General features: G+C 36.6%; 2 protein-coding genes across 4 annotated transcripts in view; both read right to left on the reverse strand.

Moving 5' to 3' along the window:
- ca5a (carbonic anhydrase Va) overlaps window positions 1-7,388 on the reverse strand; it is a 28,345-nt gene extending 20,957 nt beyond the window's left edge. Inside the window, exons 1-3 of one of the 2 annotated variants that reach the window (XM_041796371.1) lie at window positions 3,033-3,177; window positions 2,710-2,907; window positions 874-992 (exon numbers count right to left, since the gene is read on the reverse strand). In XM_041796371.1, coding sequence (XP_041652305.1) covers window positions 874-992; window positions 2,710-2,907; window positions 3,033-3,063 — 348 coding nt within the window. In that variant the 5' untranslated portion in view covers window positions 3,064-3,177. Of the gene's footprint in view, window positions 1-873; window positions 993-2,709; window positions 2,908-3,032; window positions 3,178-6,904 lie in introns of those variants that run through there. The other variant, XM_041796370.1, reaches the window with a different exon arrangement.
- A 3,047-nt stretch (window positions 7,389-10,435) lies between these two features.
- The window catches only part of uba2 (ubiquitin-like modifier activating enzyme 2), a 30,190-nt gene continuing 23,581 nt past the window's right edge, over window positions 10,436-17,044 (reverse strand). Inside the window, exons 13-17 of one of the 2 annotated variants that reach the window (XM_041795377.1) lie at window positions 16,226-16,381; window positions 15,061-15,157; window positions 14,727-14,832; window positions 14,198-14,340; window positions 10,436-10,952 (exon numbers count right to left, since the gene is read on the reverse strand). In XM_041795377.1, coding sequence (XP_041651311.1) covers window positions 10,741-10,952; window positions 14,198-14,340; window positions 14,727-14,832; window positions 15,061-15,157; window positions 16,226-16,381 — 714 coding nt within the window. In that variant the 3' untranslated portion in view covers window positions 10,436-10,740. Of the gene's footprint in view, window positions 10,953-10,988; window positions 12,171-14,197; window positions 14,341-14,726; window positions 14,833-15,060; window positions 15,158-16,225; window positions 16,382-17,044 lie in introns of those variants that run through there. The other variant, XM_041795378.1, reaches the window with a different exon arrangement.

Raw genomic sequence — 17,044 nt, forward strand, 5'->3', positions numbered from 1 at the left:
GGATTTGACAGTGCCTATCTGGCAAACAAAAAGGCAGCAGGAAGAATAAACTTTCCAACAAGAGCCAGGCTCTATCATCCTTTGGTAGCAGGAGAATTCTGAGAATTCTTTCTTTTCAGTCTGTAGTGCTCCTATCTGGTTACATTCCTTGACATCAAAGACAGAAAACAGGAACAAAAACTCTTGATGCTAAATCACCAAGTTGCTGACGGTGCCAAAACTTAAAACTGAAGCCAGAAGAACTGAAGGAAAACAACTATGGCAGTCAAATGCAGCTGCTGTGGAAGGCTGTGGGTATGGTGATGGTAAGGCAAAGGGGAGAGGCTCACAAGAGCTTCTGTAGTAATTGACCCCCCTGCATTTTCTCCACAGGTCTCCCCCAATGAGAACTTAAATGCTCTACCTCACACTTAAGTCTGAGATGCTACAAGGCTACAGGGAAACTGTCCTCTGATCACTTTTCAGTTCTTTGTCCTGCTTTTTCCCTTCAAATGTACTATGCCTCAGACTTCTAACTTGTTGTGTAGGCTGAGCCTTTGTTACACATGGGCTGAACCCAAAATAAGTCAGGACTGTAGGCAAGTTCTTTTACTGCAGGCAGAGTGGGGTTTGGAACTGTTTTTGCCAAAATAAACAAGGACTTCCATGAAAAAGAAGTTGTCTACCTAGCAGCATATAGAATTAATGTTATTTATTGCAGATGGAAGATTAATAGAGTCTTAAAAAATGTGCAAGTGCACCATGCCATGGACACTAATGGACCCAAACACTATCTCACACACCCACACACACACAAAAGGTATTAAATGTTTAACCATGCAAAGAGGTATCACTCACAAACTAGTGATTGGTGTTGTGGCATACAGGCATTACCTCTGCAGGGAATAACCTCCTGTCCAAGGTGTGCTCTGAACCCCAAGCGTTGCTCTCACCCCAGTGGAAGTGGAACTGGCACAGCCTGAATTTGTCTTGCAGGGGGCCCCCTTTCAGCGCTGCACCCAAGGGTGAAAAGACATGGAAAAAAGCACATCTAACCTGAGCTTTTGAATATTTTTTGAATACATGGAGCAAAACTCAGAATTGTAGCAATTGGGTAATTCATGATTCTTTCAGGTGGCAGAGTTTGAAGTTATGTTTGAGCGTCAATTCTGAGCGAGCAATGTGAAAATATGAGCGCAGAAAAATACATTGTATGAGCACACTGAGCGCGTTTTAAGGAAAATTTTCAAATTGAGCAAAGAAAAACTTCAAATTGAGCAAACAAAAATCTATTCTGTGCTAAGTTTCATTCTATGCTCTCTCACAAAAACTTCCTCTGTGAGCTGGTAGACCACAGTGTGCTCACTCAAACCATCTCTCCCTCTCCCAAAATCTGCCCATTATGTCCATGCTCAACTTTTTTTTTTTTCATTTTGTTATTTGAAGTGTTACCTGTACAAAATTGTGACCCTGAGTACTTATAAACATCCCGCTACCCCTCAAATGACAACATCCATCATAGCCGTCTTCCATTTTTGTTTTCTTTAAGTATGTGTGACTCCCACTTTCTGCCAGTGCAGACGTGAGAGGATAGTGACTGAGGACAGACATAAAATTCACACTTATTCTGACATAATTGTTTAGACCAAGGTTGAAATGTGAAACATTCAAAATGAATCTGATTTAGGGTCTCCTAAAAGTGGCCAAAATCTGATTTGAAAATTTCAGATTTAATGTGACTTGTGCTGTCAAACTCTCATAAAAATCTGCTCTGTAACATGTATGGTCAAAAAATCCAATCTAGGTCACTTTAGCTTGTGGTCTGACCATAGTCTCTTGCTTTAATCTGAACTTCCTACAGGAAGTACTGGTCATATACTTAAATAATTATTGAAAATGTTGAATCTGTGATTTATTTTTAATGTGTGATTCCTCTTTTGAAAGGACAGAGAGAAGAAAAGACTTATTTCATAAAGGACGTCTTAGACGACCTACAAACATCCAGAGAATATTACAGTCAGACACAACCATTACTCGTAAAGCATTGACTTTTTACTGTCTATAACGGCTAATCCAGTTATGACACCCGTGTCAGAAACAGTAACTGTAATAATAACTGCAGTATTGCCCTCACAACTTCAGTGTTTCTCTTTCTCACAAAAAATACCCACTTTAACATTTAATTCTTAAAAACCTGCTTTTGTTCTATTATTGTCATATGTAGCTCATAATAGAAGAAACTGGGTAATTTAGCACATATACAGTCACAAGTTGTCAGTTTTAAAATGATACTTTTTCAGCCGTTTTGGGAAGTAAAATATAGTTTTGTTGCAGGAGGTGTTAATGATCAATGTTTTAAAGAACAACTATATCTCTGAAGTTTTATAATCCGATGTAAAAGTCACATGACAATCACCAGATACTCATAATAGCTGTGGATTTCATCATCTACTTTAAGGGTCACATTGATTACTGGATTTTCCTACAGACAGAGAGCTCTTTGAGGGTGATAAGGAGGGGTTGAGGGTGGGTCTGTAGCAGGAGGCAATCCTCTTATGTAGAACAAAACAGCCATTGCAAAACATACAGATTTAAAGAGGAACAACAAGTTGATCCTAATCAAGTATTCTATCACGAAAAAAATTTACTTCCGAGTTTTCTTAAGGGCAGCTGATTCTAATAATAAGTGTATATTCATTTGTTTATGTAGAATTCAGAAATAGTACATACTGGATTTGTCTGTAGTATCATCATACTCCACCAGAAAGGAGTAACCATTGTTCCAGATTTGTTGGCAGGTCTGTGGGTCGTAATTGATGAACAGAGGCTTCAGATCTGAATCAAAGACACTCTTACGCACAACAATGTCAATGGGAGACTGGCGATCACCTCCTGGGACTGCAAGGGGTCCCTGCCACATGGGATGCACTGTAGAAGAGAGGAAAGGAATATAAGAAGGAGAGGAAGGAAATCAACATTGTAAAAAAAAAAAAAAGAACTTACGATGTCAACCCATAGTCAAGCAAAGACTTTCAAAAACTGGTGACATTTACTTTTTGAGTTGTATTCCGCTGCTTCCTGCATTATTAGGCAGTGTGTTTTGGTACAGGAAAAAAATATCAGTTATTTTATTAAGTAAGTTAAACTACACTATCACTGTGCTACAATGAAAAACACAATCCTTCTTCTTTGAGCTGTTTGAAAAAATGGAAAAGAAGTAATTGAGCAATAGTACTTCCTTCTAGTGCTGTTACTTTTTCTTAAAAGGAAATTACAAGCCGAGAGAAGTGGGCTGGCTGTACAGAAAGTGACATGTGGAATGTCCTGGCACGCCCCCAGCTCCCCTTCACAGCAGGGTAAGTAGACCAAGACCTCTGGCCGTTCAAACCGGCAGCTTGTGCCAAAGTCTGTCAACAGATATGTCTCCTAGTAACCTGAAAATGCTCCCACTTTCCCCAGTTTCCTTTTTTCTTTATTGTTTTCATGTGCATGTGTTAAAATTCATCCAAAACAAAAATGGCATTTCATGCACTCATAAAATCTCCTTGTCTAAATAGTGCCATTTGTAAGATAGGGGTCTTCACTCTCCTGGCAAAGAAATGACAAGTAACTATAAAGTATATTTAAGAAATGGCACAGAAGTACCCTGCAAGGTTTTCCTTTCCTTCAATCCAGCACAAGGCAAAACCTTTTTCATGGGGACCAGGCTTATGAGGCCTAATCCTCATTAAATTTGAGTGTTTATCAAGGAAGATTTTGTTACCTGTCTTAACTATGCTCTGCCAATAACCGAGATTAGTATATTTGACTAAATTTAAGTACCACTGTCACTCTGTACTACTCCTAAATTAGTGTTGGATTAGTCATAAATAGCACATTGCCCTGAAACAGTTTATAAGCACAGGTTACAACAACTCGGAGACAGAAATGAAACAAAGCAAGAACCCTTAATGATCAAGATTACATCTTCAAAAAGGAGCAGGAAGAAGTACAAATTTCAGTAATCCCACCCCTTTACCCTAAATTACAACAGTTCATATTACACTTCCATAATAACACCATTCTATATAATAACTTTTAACACTGTTCAACAAAATATTGATAAGCTACTTAGAGCAACCTTTAAGTTGTGCCAAAAACCTTTCTAATTCAAGATATGCCTTTTTGTATGAACGCCTTCGTACAAAAATAGAGCTGTATGTTAATCTGTATCAATAATAATCAAGGTGATACATAATAATCAAATAATTCAGTACAAATTCATAAATAAACAATAAAAATGTCTATCTCTCTTTTGGAATCGGGGAAACTGTTCATAGAATTAACTAACTGGCTTAATTTAGTATTTTTTTATTAATATGTTTAACTGAACTGTCCCCAAAGTGAAAAATGTACTCATGTGGGCAATGAACTTAAGTTTCATAGTCACCATTTTTCATGTCATCTATTTAAAAATATTTGTCAGTTGTTAATCTTATCTTCTATATGGCCTGGGGACATCCTTTCATTGTTGAATTGTATTTATTTCAGGTTTAAACAAGATTATTAAAATGAAATAAAAATGAGAACATATCACATGCAGATTTATTAATAACTGAATTACAGAAATTTAATCACTTGTTACAGTGCTGGGAGCCCGCATGATGTCATTCCAGTGTTTCACAGCTAGTTTATTAACCTACAGGGCTTGAAATTTACTTAACACAACTGGTAGGTTAATATTCACTGTCTGATACCCTGCCGAGGACTTAAGTCTTCTCTTTACATGGTGCTTTCCTGCAGTTTGTTTGAGGTATACATCAGGTCGAACTGTCAAACTGTTCGCTACAGTGCTGGTTGTGAGTGAGACGTTTATATTGCTAACGTAATATTCCTCAGTTATTGCATGTTTCCTTTGGCGTGTTGTGCAGAATCGTGTCTGTGATTTTTGCTACAGCTCATCTTCATCCAGAGGGGCTCCATCATCTTGACTTACTCCCTGGTCTTTATTGGTGTGATGTGCAACACCCCCAACTGCTGATTTAACTAATTTCTTTAATGGATACAAAAATTCACTGCTTGGTATCTCTGCCATAGTAAATCTAACTTAGCATAGCCAAAGAAGCTATACTGCAAAGCACAACAGCTGCTGTTGCATAGTTTTGCTTCTGGTATTTTTTTTTTTCTTTTTTTTCTGAGAAAGGCTGTTCAAGGCTCGTTCATACAGGGTCAGAAACATCTTCAGCTCCTTGATCCATATGATATTATGACCAATGCATATCACAAACGTTTCACCAGGACCACAGGAGACTAGGGCTGAACTATTTCGATAATAATCTAATTGCAATTATTTTCGCTAATTTTGTGATTGCAATTTAATATGCAGTATTTTTAAGCTCCTCATCTTATGTAGTATTCAACAAACACAAGCTGTCAATAATTCTGTATTATCACCACAACAATATGAAATTCATTAAACTAGTAATAAATAATTTGGGAAAAAATATCTAATTGCAATTATTGTAGTTAATATCAAATTTGAGCCAAAATAAAAATCTAATTTGAGATTAGCCACAATTGCTATATTAACATTAAGAGAAACATTTCCAAAAACAAGACAAATTGTTTATTTAGTACACATATTCTAAAAAAAAAAGAAACTTGAATGTTTGTATCATGTGTAAAGCATTAAATCTCCCCTGCAAAAAATGTATTAAACTGGTATTTTGACATATTTCAGGTTCAAGAAATATTGCACTGTCTGCAATTTGACCATAGCAGCAGGCCATACTGTGATTCAAACTAATTTTTGATTAATTGCCCAGCACTAAAGGAGACTGTGTTAAAAGGTGGAAAAGGGTATAATAATAGGCCACCTTCGGATCAAATTAAAGAAAATGTTAGGACTACTTGCATTAAAAGTGTTATGGACTGTTGTTTTTTGTTTTAGCCATAGAAAATTTAACATGGGAGAATATTTACATTAGTTCCAACAAAGTTCTCAAGAGAAAAATCAAAAGGCATGTCAATGCTCTGTCAAAACAAAAAAATGAAAATAGGATTTTTCCCCAAAAACAGCGTTGTACAGAGGAGTCCTCCATAATATGGTTGTTTATTTTCATGGCTTAACAAGCTGTCTGTACTGAACAAGTTCAACAGCCTACATTTTTGGTGTGTTAACTCAGTTTGTGGCTAATGTTTGAATAAGATATGTGACGATGAAGGGTGTGGTAAGAAAGCTGTTGTGACTAGTCGGACCTGCTTGGTAACCTTAAATCCACAAAGAGGAATTGAAGTAGATGGATGACAATAAATCCTACATGGTAATAAAACACATGGCCTTCGAGTAGCAGCTTGAGCAACGACTACACATCCTAAAACTGCACTGTATATTTCAAATTGCAATATAGTTTCGACTATCAAATCACAAACTTTGTGAGGAACTTTAAATGGCACTATGAGGAATGTGACAGACACAGGCAAGGTACGAAAAAACAAAGTGGATGCACAGTCAAAAAAATAAGACTATAAAAACAGACCTCGTGGCAACAACCGTACATCTCTTAGTAGGCTTTAAATGGCTAATATGAGATAGAAGTTATTACCTGGAAAAAGTGGATTTTGTCAGAACCCAAACACACCTGAATCAAAAATAAATTCTGAATCCAGTGTCGAGAGAGATCCAGTCCAAGTTTTCCACTGATCTCCATGCACTTTTTTAGGATGAAAACAAAAGAGCTGTCTATGACGATATAATGACTTTAAAGCTGAGATAAACCCATTACAAGTTCGCTGATATTTAGACACCCTGCCTGGGTCGGCAATAATGTCCGAAATCAAGACGCCACCCTTGAAAAATGCACAATATTTAGTTTTATCGAGTCGACATGCTAGAAAACGATAAAACACTGTTTACTATCAAAGCACATTTTCTGTATGTACTTACTCTGCGACAGCACATATTTGCTTGAGCATGCCGTAAGGTTACATTTCCTGGCAGGCATAACACGATGACTCTTCGCGGTTCTGATCAGGTTTCTGTGAAGCTGGAAAGCCAGTGGTCGTATTACCGATGACAAAGCCACCATATTGATCAAGCTAATTTTCACAGCTTCCCAAACGGCGCGGCTCTGAGATCACTTCACCGTCCTTCGGCGTGCCGTCCTTTGTCGTGTTTTGCCTGTGTTTATACAGTCCTTTGGAAGTAAGCTGTGGGGACGGAGTGCGTACAAAAACTATGTACTGGCTGCTAGTCTGTTACTTCCTTTCTACTGCTGGCAATAAGGCGGGGAAGAGGAGGGCTTAAACTTAACATACATTAAGCATCTGACCGAAAAAGCACACAACTATTTCGCTAAAAACTACGGTTATTTCACCGGTTCAAAATTTGATAAGCCAGCCGATACACCATTTCAGAGGGTGAGGAAGGGGGTCCGGTGCTAACCAATCAGTGATCTCCAAACAAGGGGCGTTGACAATGTATAGCAAGGTTCGTGTTTAACGGCGACAAGTTACCTCATACGAATGTCCATTGCGGATTTTTTGTTTAATTTTATTAATTTAGGGACATTCATGAAGCAAAAGATAGAGATAGATGTGGTGAACGTGGTTTTCAAATATTTTTTTTAAATACCGAAAATCTTGGTAAACCCCCTGAAGGTTGTTTTTTTTCTCCTGTCCCACCCACTAATTGACCAATTTACATATCTAATGCAACAGTTGAAATTATCTTTAAAATCCCCTTTTTTGGTATGGTTCTGTTCATACATATGTTTTGCTATTGCTACGGCAGTTTTTAAACCCCCAACAGATACAAACACCATTTTCTCATCTATAATGGCAGACACCAGGCTCTGAGGCAGCATTGAAGCCCCAGTGCTTCAATGTGGATCATTTTCTCATGTTGGTATGCGGTACCATTTTTAACGAATTTCCAAGTTTTTCAACATCAAGGTATCCTACAGGATAATGTCAGGGTGGCTGTCCGCCAGCTGAAGCTCAGAAGAAATTGGGTGACGCAGCAGGGCAACGACCCTAAACGTTTAAGTACTATTTACTACAGCATGGCTTCAAATAAACAAAAAATAAATAAGACAAAAACCCAGAAAATCCACCTTTTGGAGTAGCCTAGAGCCCAGACTTGAATCCAATAGAGATGCCGTGGAATGAACTCAAGAGAGTCGTTCACACCAGACAGCCTTAGGATATGGATGAGCTGAAGCAGTGCTGTAGGAAAAACTGGTCCGAAATTCCTCCTGAACATTGTGCAGTTCTGACCAGCAGCTACTGGAAACACTTGGTTGAGGTTATTGCTGCCAAAGGAGGATCAATTAAATCTAGGCTTTTCTTACTTTTTCCAGCAGCACTTTGAATGCAAAGACTTTCAAATTTATAACTGTTTGTGCGGTATTAAGTGTACAGATCACATTCGGTGACCAATTATTGCAGAAAAGTCGATATTTTTAAAGGGTTCACATACTTTTTCTTGCCACAAATGTGATGTGGATGTGATATGTGTGTATGAATATTATGTATTTACATGACGTACCCTCTTTACTACACATAGGCCTATTTCTAGTTATATGTCACAGATGGATAATAATCATTGTAATCTGTGAAATACTACAAACGTGGAAATAATATTTTGCACCTGAATTTAAAGTTAAGTAGACACTGTCTGCACCTTGCTACTCATAATATTGTTGCATTACCTGTCATGTTTGTCTGTTTTGTAATCTACAATCTATTTTCCTTTCAAGTATTATTTAAGTATCTATCTGAAATATTGGTTTTAAAAAATAGAGGGATCAGATTAGTTTTAGTAACAGGGTTAGACGGCCCCCATAACCATAGTCACTAACACCTGCCTGAATGAGGGAAACTAAACATGCTAACTTTTGATCTGAGTTAAGCGTTCACTATAATTTTACTGTTTTTACTAGGGTTACCATGGCTGTTTTACATCAGTAAGAAGTGAACCCCATTGTAGAACTAAAAACCTAAAGTTAATCGTGACATTACTTTGCTGTAAATCCTAATTTGTTGTACAAACCTTAGTACTAGGTAATTTTTACTACCTTGATACACCCTCAGTAGCAGCACAGCTGACATGGTTTACAGTAATACATTCTGTACTTATCACTCAACATATTTCAGTACACTGTACACAGATTGCATGTCATCTGATAAGTTCTTTCCATACAAGGGTCCCACTTAATGGGACACATTCACATTCAGTATCTTTATGACTGGTTATTCTTTGGCAATTTACAACTGTTTCAGTGCTTAAAAAATGCTTCTGGGTTTTTATGTTGGCATTTGATTCCTATTCAAAATTAATGTGCTTAAAGACATTCAGATATTATAACTATTTATGTCTGACAAGTGTGAAATTTGACATTGGAACCAGAAAACAAATATATTCTGGGTGTTTTCACCTATTTAGTAGCATAGAAGTGAGAGTAAAGATAGAACGGATCAATTGGCCAAAACATTGTTTGGTTACCTTATTTAGTCTCTTGTTAATGTTATAAATTTACAGTCTTACGTTTACTGAAAAATAAAACAGACAAATAAAGAAAACACAGGAAACCTTTTGATTTGTTGAATTTATTGTGTTCACCAAATAAGCCTCAAGGGATCTCAAAGGACATCAACCAGTGTGATCAAAATGAAAACTAAAATTTCAGTTACTAAGGGTTAGCCTGGAGAGGGTAGCTGGAGTGCCAGTGGATTTTTTAAATTAATTTGGAGGCTTTTTGAATAGCAGGTAAAGACATGCAGGAAAGAAGCCTCAGACTAGACGAGGACAACAGCCTCTGTACACAGGGTGCACAGACATAACCACAAGGCTACTGGAGTCCCTTTGCCAGTGGTTCTTGTACCATTTCATTTGGGGGCTCCAACTGCCTTTGGATTTATCAAAGTAAATGAAAAAAGCCTTAGCTCTTGTCATTGCAGGACTATCTCCAGTTAAACAGTCCATAAAGGTTGACTTCAGTAACAAACAGAACCAAGTAACTTGTTGGAAGTAGCTGTGCCATGTTTACATTAAACCAATGCTAGCCTGGATGTGAGCTGCTTGTGCTTTGAACCAGAACATTTAGGACGCAATGCAGTTTCAACAAAGAGCTGTTGTGATGCTTCATAACTGTTCCATAATCTTTTTAAAGCACTGGACACCTCATAGTGGTGGTGTTATGTAGGGTATGGTAACATATTTGCAACTAAAACATGTTAGTTTTAGAAAAGAGGTAGAAAACTAACGCCCAATGGCACAACATGGCCATTTACTCCATGTGCTGTGCTTTACCTGGTCACTTCAACAACACATACCAACAGGCACAATGGCTGGACTGGCACAGTCCCTTCACAAGATCAATATACAACCCAAGTAAATGTTTTTGGTGTTTAAATCTTTTTAACCTGACCACAAAGCACAAAAACACCCTGACTTGTTTAACACGAATACAGTACGTTTATAAAAAAAGGACAAAAAACACTTTATCATCAAGAAAAGCATTTATATATGGACCAAAAAATTAATAGGAATAACAACAAGTTGTATATATTTTTCAAAACTTTTTCAAATGTGGAATCTATTTACAGTGTCATGTCAAGGAGTGGAGGGGCCTATTAAAGCACAAACTGGGAGAAGGAAGCAATCAAAGTCTTACAAGGGTTATTCTTCACACCAGAGGTGTAATATTTACAGCTATCAATGAATCAAAATGACAAGTGTTCAAAAAGTTTCAGCCTGTACAGAGGACCAGGTAGGACAGATTAGTCCAGTGCAATGATGTCACTGTCATCATTGTTGGATGGAGATGCTGCTGCACTTGACTGATTCATCCTAGGGCGCTTGCTGGAGGTCTCACCAATATCTTCGTCCAAGTGCTTCCTCTTTGTGCTGCAGGGTGCTGCTGCAGAGCTGGAAGGTGCCCCTTCCTCATCATCAGAGTCAACAATCATTATGTCATCATCCTCTGCTGGAGCTGACCAAAGAAGTCAGAGATGGAAAAAAAAAAGAAAAAAAATTTCAGTCTCTACAAATACAAAACAATATTCCTTAAAATAAACAAAAGATTGAAATCAGAATTTTTATCAAATTAAAATCAAAGGTCAGTTTAAATCAAATATTCATATCAACCTGGTTCTACATAGGTGAAGTAAAACAGTTACCATTCTAAAAAATAGTTGTGTTGAGGTTAGTTGCTGTACATCCCCCAACTTCACCTGAGTAAGCTACCTCCCAATAAAGAGCTTGTCGAAATCTGACATCCAGGCCAAAGGCAAGAAAAGTTGAAGCAAAAACACTTAAAGGTTGTGCACTGTCTACAAATAAACATTTTTGAACTTTTGTACAGAAAGGGAGACATTTTGAAATGTGAACACTTGAAGCAAGGACAGTATATAATATACTTTCAAATTCTAGAGTATCTGTTGTCACACAAGAATTGGAACCCAACTAGGTACCATCTGATTTTAAAATATTTTGGATTGAGGTAGTGGGCGATCAAATAGGCTCAAAAAGCACAGCGTCCTGTTTTTATAATAGATATGTGTTAGGTACAGCTGATAATACATTATATGTGAAAAAAAATCATGGGAAAGCCAATTCTATAATTGATTTATTATAATTATTTATTTAAATGTATTTTAACAGGAAAGCCCCATCGATATTATGAATCTCATTTATAAGAGTATCCTGGCAAAGACAGGCAGCCGAACGATTAACAAAGACACAGACATAAAAATGGAATAATCACAATAACAGAAAAAAAAAAAAAAAACCCTGGGTCACAGATGAAAGTCAGATTCTACAACCTGATGCATCTTTCTCCACTGTCTTCATTCTACCTTTAAAAAAAATTAAAGAGATCAAATACCCAAGACATAAGGTCTCCTGGAGCAGATTCCAGGCTGCAGGAGCAGTGTACCTGTTACCCATTTTAAAGTTTGAGGAGTTGAGGGAAAGCTGCCAAAGAAAAGGCTGAAGCAAAAGAGCTGGTCTGTTGAGGTTGGATGTCTGGTCTTTGCAGGCCAGTCACTCTGGAGCGCTTTTATGGTAAGGCACAAGTGTCTAGATGGCTCTGGTCAAAGAGGGCTTATCGGTGGTTGGCTGCTACAGCAGGCTGAGGTCTGATCAGTCTTGGTTGGGTTGCCTTGGAGAGGCTGTACGATATTTAAAAGACCCAAAGACCTTGATAGTCCTTGGTAACATCACAGACAAGAGATGTAACAAAACAAAAATGAAATATAACGATAATTATTACCTAAAATATCACAGTTAACAGTATTATCACAGTATTGTTGTGATTTGCCAAAAATCAAAAAAATGTACTGATTCCTCTTATCCTGAAGAGCACCTGATCTTGGCGACAAAGTTTTGGATACCTTTGACCCCATGTAGCACTCACCCACCTTCTTTTTTTTTTTAATTTACTGATTCAGTTTGATATTATTTTGATATTAGAAAGTTTGATATCAAAAACACTATAAATCAAATAAGTAGTGCTGGGACTAGCCTACACATTTTTGTTTAATTATTAAAAGTAAGCATGAATACTTAATCATGCATTAAAAAAGGCACTTTGCTTACATTGTTGATACCACATGCTTTAACCAACATATTTTACATTTTTTATGTTTGATAGGGCAAGAAAGTACAAAATGACCAAAGAAAATGTGAAAAGATGTTGCTCTTGCCATGACTTAAGTTTTTTTTTTTTTTTTTTAGCATTGTAGATTCCATCTTTTGGCTTGGTTTTTCTTTTTGAATATGGTCCAAAACTATAGAATCAGTTATTTGACATACCATAGATATTTTTAAATGTAATACTTTTTAGTTTGACTTTTGTGTTGATGGCAATGATAAAAATTATCTTCTTGTTTGTTTAATATTTGGGGAAATTAGTCCTTGAAAATAGCAATTGGAAACTTAGGCCCACAATGATGAATCAATGTATTTCAAGTACCGCAAATCCTCATATAAAGATCCGGGTCTATATTTACAAAACTGTACCAGGCCTTTATAAGAAGCAGGCTCATTGTTTGGAGTCAGGTCCTTTTATTTAATTCTCACTTAGATGAATAACTGTTCATATTTTGATTCTCATGGGGGACTTTCTCATTTAGTGAGAGTAATGATTGTTGTCCAATTTATCTGTAAACCTTTTCAATCTAAGCATAACGAATGACTGGTCACTTCCTGTGTTTGTAAACTGATTGTAATATTGATCTAAAATCAACCTAACTTTGTTGATCAGTAAATGATTGTGTGAGGATTCTGATTGATCAGGCTGTTGGTTTGTTTATTTTCCATGTTCTCTGATCAGATGCAAGTCAAGATTACTGCCTAAACACCTGTGCTTTGTCTCATATTGATGTTAGACACTTCCATAGTCATTAATGTGGTGGTGCTGAAACAAACAATGATTTAAAATGATTTAAAATGCCTGGTAGTGTGTGTGTGTGTGTGTGTGTGTGATGAAAATATAGCCATTATATATATATATATTTTTTTTTTTTTTCTTTTTCTTTTTAAGAAACTCCATTTTTTTTCTTTTCATAAACAAACTGTTTTATGTCATCACTGACTCGCTCCATTTGTCCCTTGGTAAACTCTCCTGTCAGCACTACTCCTCTGTGTGCCTGTGTGTATTTCCAGCTTCAGTCCCGAGCCCCGTCTGAGCCAAGGATTTAATTGGCCGAGTAATGTCACGTGTGACAATCAAGAAAAGCCTAGATGTTTCCAATAGTCTCTGATCTGAGAGCATTCAAAGCTGCGCTCTTTCAAATAATAATGCATGTTAATTTAGACATAAATCCTTTATCATACCCCGGCTAATAAGGCCCTCATTTGTTTGTTTGGACCACGACCCTGGCCATAATACAGGACCCAGCCACAGTTTGACTCTCAGTCTTTGAGGAAGTATGGTAATTATAAGCACAAAAACATTTCTTGTAAATATGCAAGATTTACTGTCAGACTTTCCATTATGTTTTATACAATTAAACTGCTAACAATTTTTTAGTGGTGAACAATCACATCGTTTCAGACTTCAGTGACAAAAAATACCGCTACAGCTTTGAAGGCATATAGAATTAAAGGTGCTAAGTAATGGGCAAACATTCTTATTCAATCAACAGAATATATTTTTTGGCTCAGTATAATATAATTGATATACAAAGTAAGAAACACTGTGATGTGAAAAGGAGAAAAAGATTTTCTGCTGACCTTTTGAAGAGGTGGATGGCTGGGCAGAGTCCTTGTTGCCATTGGTAATACTGTTAACTTCCTCTTGGTTTGTCTGAGGGGGAGGAGCTTTGTCTGGGGCCTCACCAACAACTTCAAATTCAACATCTCGCTCTAGCTCCTCACTGCCAACACACATAATTCAGTCATTGCCAGTAAGTTAACTTCTGTCAGCATCAAAAATACATCAGAAAAATTCAGATTAGGTGCAACCTCCTGTATATTGATTTATATGCAGACATACATATGAAAAATGTACATACCACACAACTATATATCATGAATTAGAAATGTAAATACCTTTTATTTACTCAATAATTATTGTTTTACATTTTCATGTGTTCATATTTTTTATTAAAGACCTTTGTTTATTGATGAGGGGACTGGGACTATGTTGGCGGTATGCATGGTAATGCACAGTGTATTTGTATGCTTTTGTTGTAAGCGGGCCATTGTACACATGGTGAAAATAAAATAAAACCCTGTATAAAAAGATATATACGGAAAATACCTGTGAAGGACATTAACAAGGAGTGTGTAGTCTTGGAGAAAGTCATCAGCTTGGAGGCGACTGCCATTACGGATCCCAAAATCAGAGAGAAATTTGCTATTGTTGGCTGTAAAGGACATACGTATGTGTTAGCAATGCTACAAATTATTTATTATTTTACTGTAATGACAAGGTCGTCTTCATCATCATGATCATTTTCTGCTGTCATTAAAAATTCCAAACTATTTTTGTCACATTTGTCAATCCTGGCACTTCTCAGACAGCTCTTGCATGTTCTTTCCTCTCAGTAGTACTTGTTGAGCTAATTTGTGCTGCCTGCCCTGTCCAACTTTACCTTCAGTCTCTCCTTCTTCTGAGGAGATAAGAATGGTCCCTTTTCCATCCTCTATCTGGACATCTGGAGCCACCATGCCAAATCTCTCCTTCAGTATCTGATTTTAAAAACAACAAAGAAAGAAAAGGAAAAACATAGGATTATCAAGTTCGAAAAAGATTAAAGGCAAGAAAACATCGCACCCCACACACCATCATGTAAGTGTATGCAAAATGTGAAGTCAACTACTCCAATTATATCAGGGGTGTGATAAAGACAAAAAAAAAAACAAGAAAATATGCAATTCATAAATTTAACAACAAAAAAAAAGCTAAACTTAATGTTAAAGCATCTGTTAAAACATCTGCAGCATATGCTACATTTGTTTTAAATGCCAGTAATTGGGCAGTTTTTATCAAGTTTACAACAGTCCCTGAGCTTAGGGAAGGTTCAATAGAGGGAATATGGGGATCCACTTCCAAGAAACGTGAGCCTAAAAACTCTGGGATTTTTTTGTTGTTGCAATTTTAGCTTTTCCTTACCTTTTTTATTTACTTCTTTGTCCAATTTAGTTAATTCGTTTTGAGAGGCAACCTTTATTCGTGATAATGGACTTAATTTACATCAAGATCAACCAATTCATATTCATTAAATTAAGATACATTGATAAGTGTTATTAAGTAAAATTCCATTTTTGTGATAATATATTGCTGTTTTTAGCAACACAATAGCTACTTGCTGTTTATTAACTAAGAGAATACAAAAGCATGGCAAACTGTTCGTATCCAACTCTATATAGTCTTATCCTTTAACATTAGCACAGCATGAAGAATAAAAAAAAGTCAAGATAGCACACAGCTGTCCTTTTAAAATCTGCAGATTCAGTACAGGTTGAACAGTAATTTATATCCTGTTGAAAATTAAAAATTCATTGATCAGCTTTTTAGGTCACCATTAAATTCAGCAGATGTGCATCCATAGATACACTGTGTAGTAATTCATTGATGCATAAGAAACACGCTACTTAGGCTATGCATCCTACTTGTCAAATCACTGAGTGATCGGCAATACAAAATAAAATACATGCATGAATGATGACATTTGCTATCAGATCAGTAGTGTTGATGTTTTTGCAGTTTCACTTGTGCTGGTAGGTGTATATTATAAACCAAACCTAGTACATTACCCTCTCCTGCAGGGACAGGACTATGGTTTTGTGGACATTGAGTTTGACAGTGACTTCAGGTTTGCTGGCACAGACATAGCAGTTATTGCTGGGTGGGTCAAGAACACATGGGACCAGGAGCTTCTTTCGAAGATTGGGACACTTGTTCAGGAAGATCTGGAGAGGAAAATAAAATAAAAGACTACATGGAATAAAAGGAGACAACCAGAACTGGAAGGGAAGATTTCAAACAATACATTTCTGTAAGATAAGGATCTGAGTATGTCGACAATAAACACAAATTGTTATATTTAAAAGTCTACGATTTCATTTCGAGCAGAGAGCAGAGTGCTAGTAGAACATAAAGGATAGCTTCGAGTCCAGTCAAACACATTAAATATAACAGATACTTTCCAAAAGTTTTCAATCTCTCTCTGATCCCAATTCAGGTGAAATAATCTCAAGGTCAGAACAGATATTGGACAACAGGTTGCTAGTTTACACCAGTAACCAGTCATACTGAATGTATATTTTTAATGAATATTCCATTCTTCAAAATGTATCATCAGTGGATGCTAAAACATTAAATCTGAACAAAAAAAATCCTGCCATATGATACAAGGACAGCAATATATATTTTTTCTGACTTGTTTAGAATGCTTGCAGGGAAATCCTGTCTAAAGTAGCTAATTAACATTTTTGTATGTAAACAGAAAACACTCATTAAATGGTATGTGCATCTAATATTTGATCATTTATATTCATAAATGTTCCAGCAGCCTATATAACAGTCTTGGTCGTATTGACGTAGCTAAAAATATTCCTGCCTGCAGGATGTCT

This window comes from Cheilinus undulatus, linkage group 9, assembly GCF_018320785.1.
Source record: "Cheilinus undulatus linkage group 9, ASM1832078v1, whole genome shotgun sequence".
NCBI classification, from domain to species: domain Eukaryota; kingdom Metazoa; phylum Chordata; class Actinopteri; order Labriformes; family Labridae; genus Cheilinus; species Cheilinus undulatus.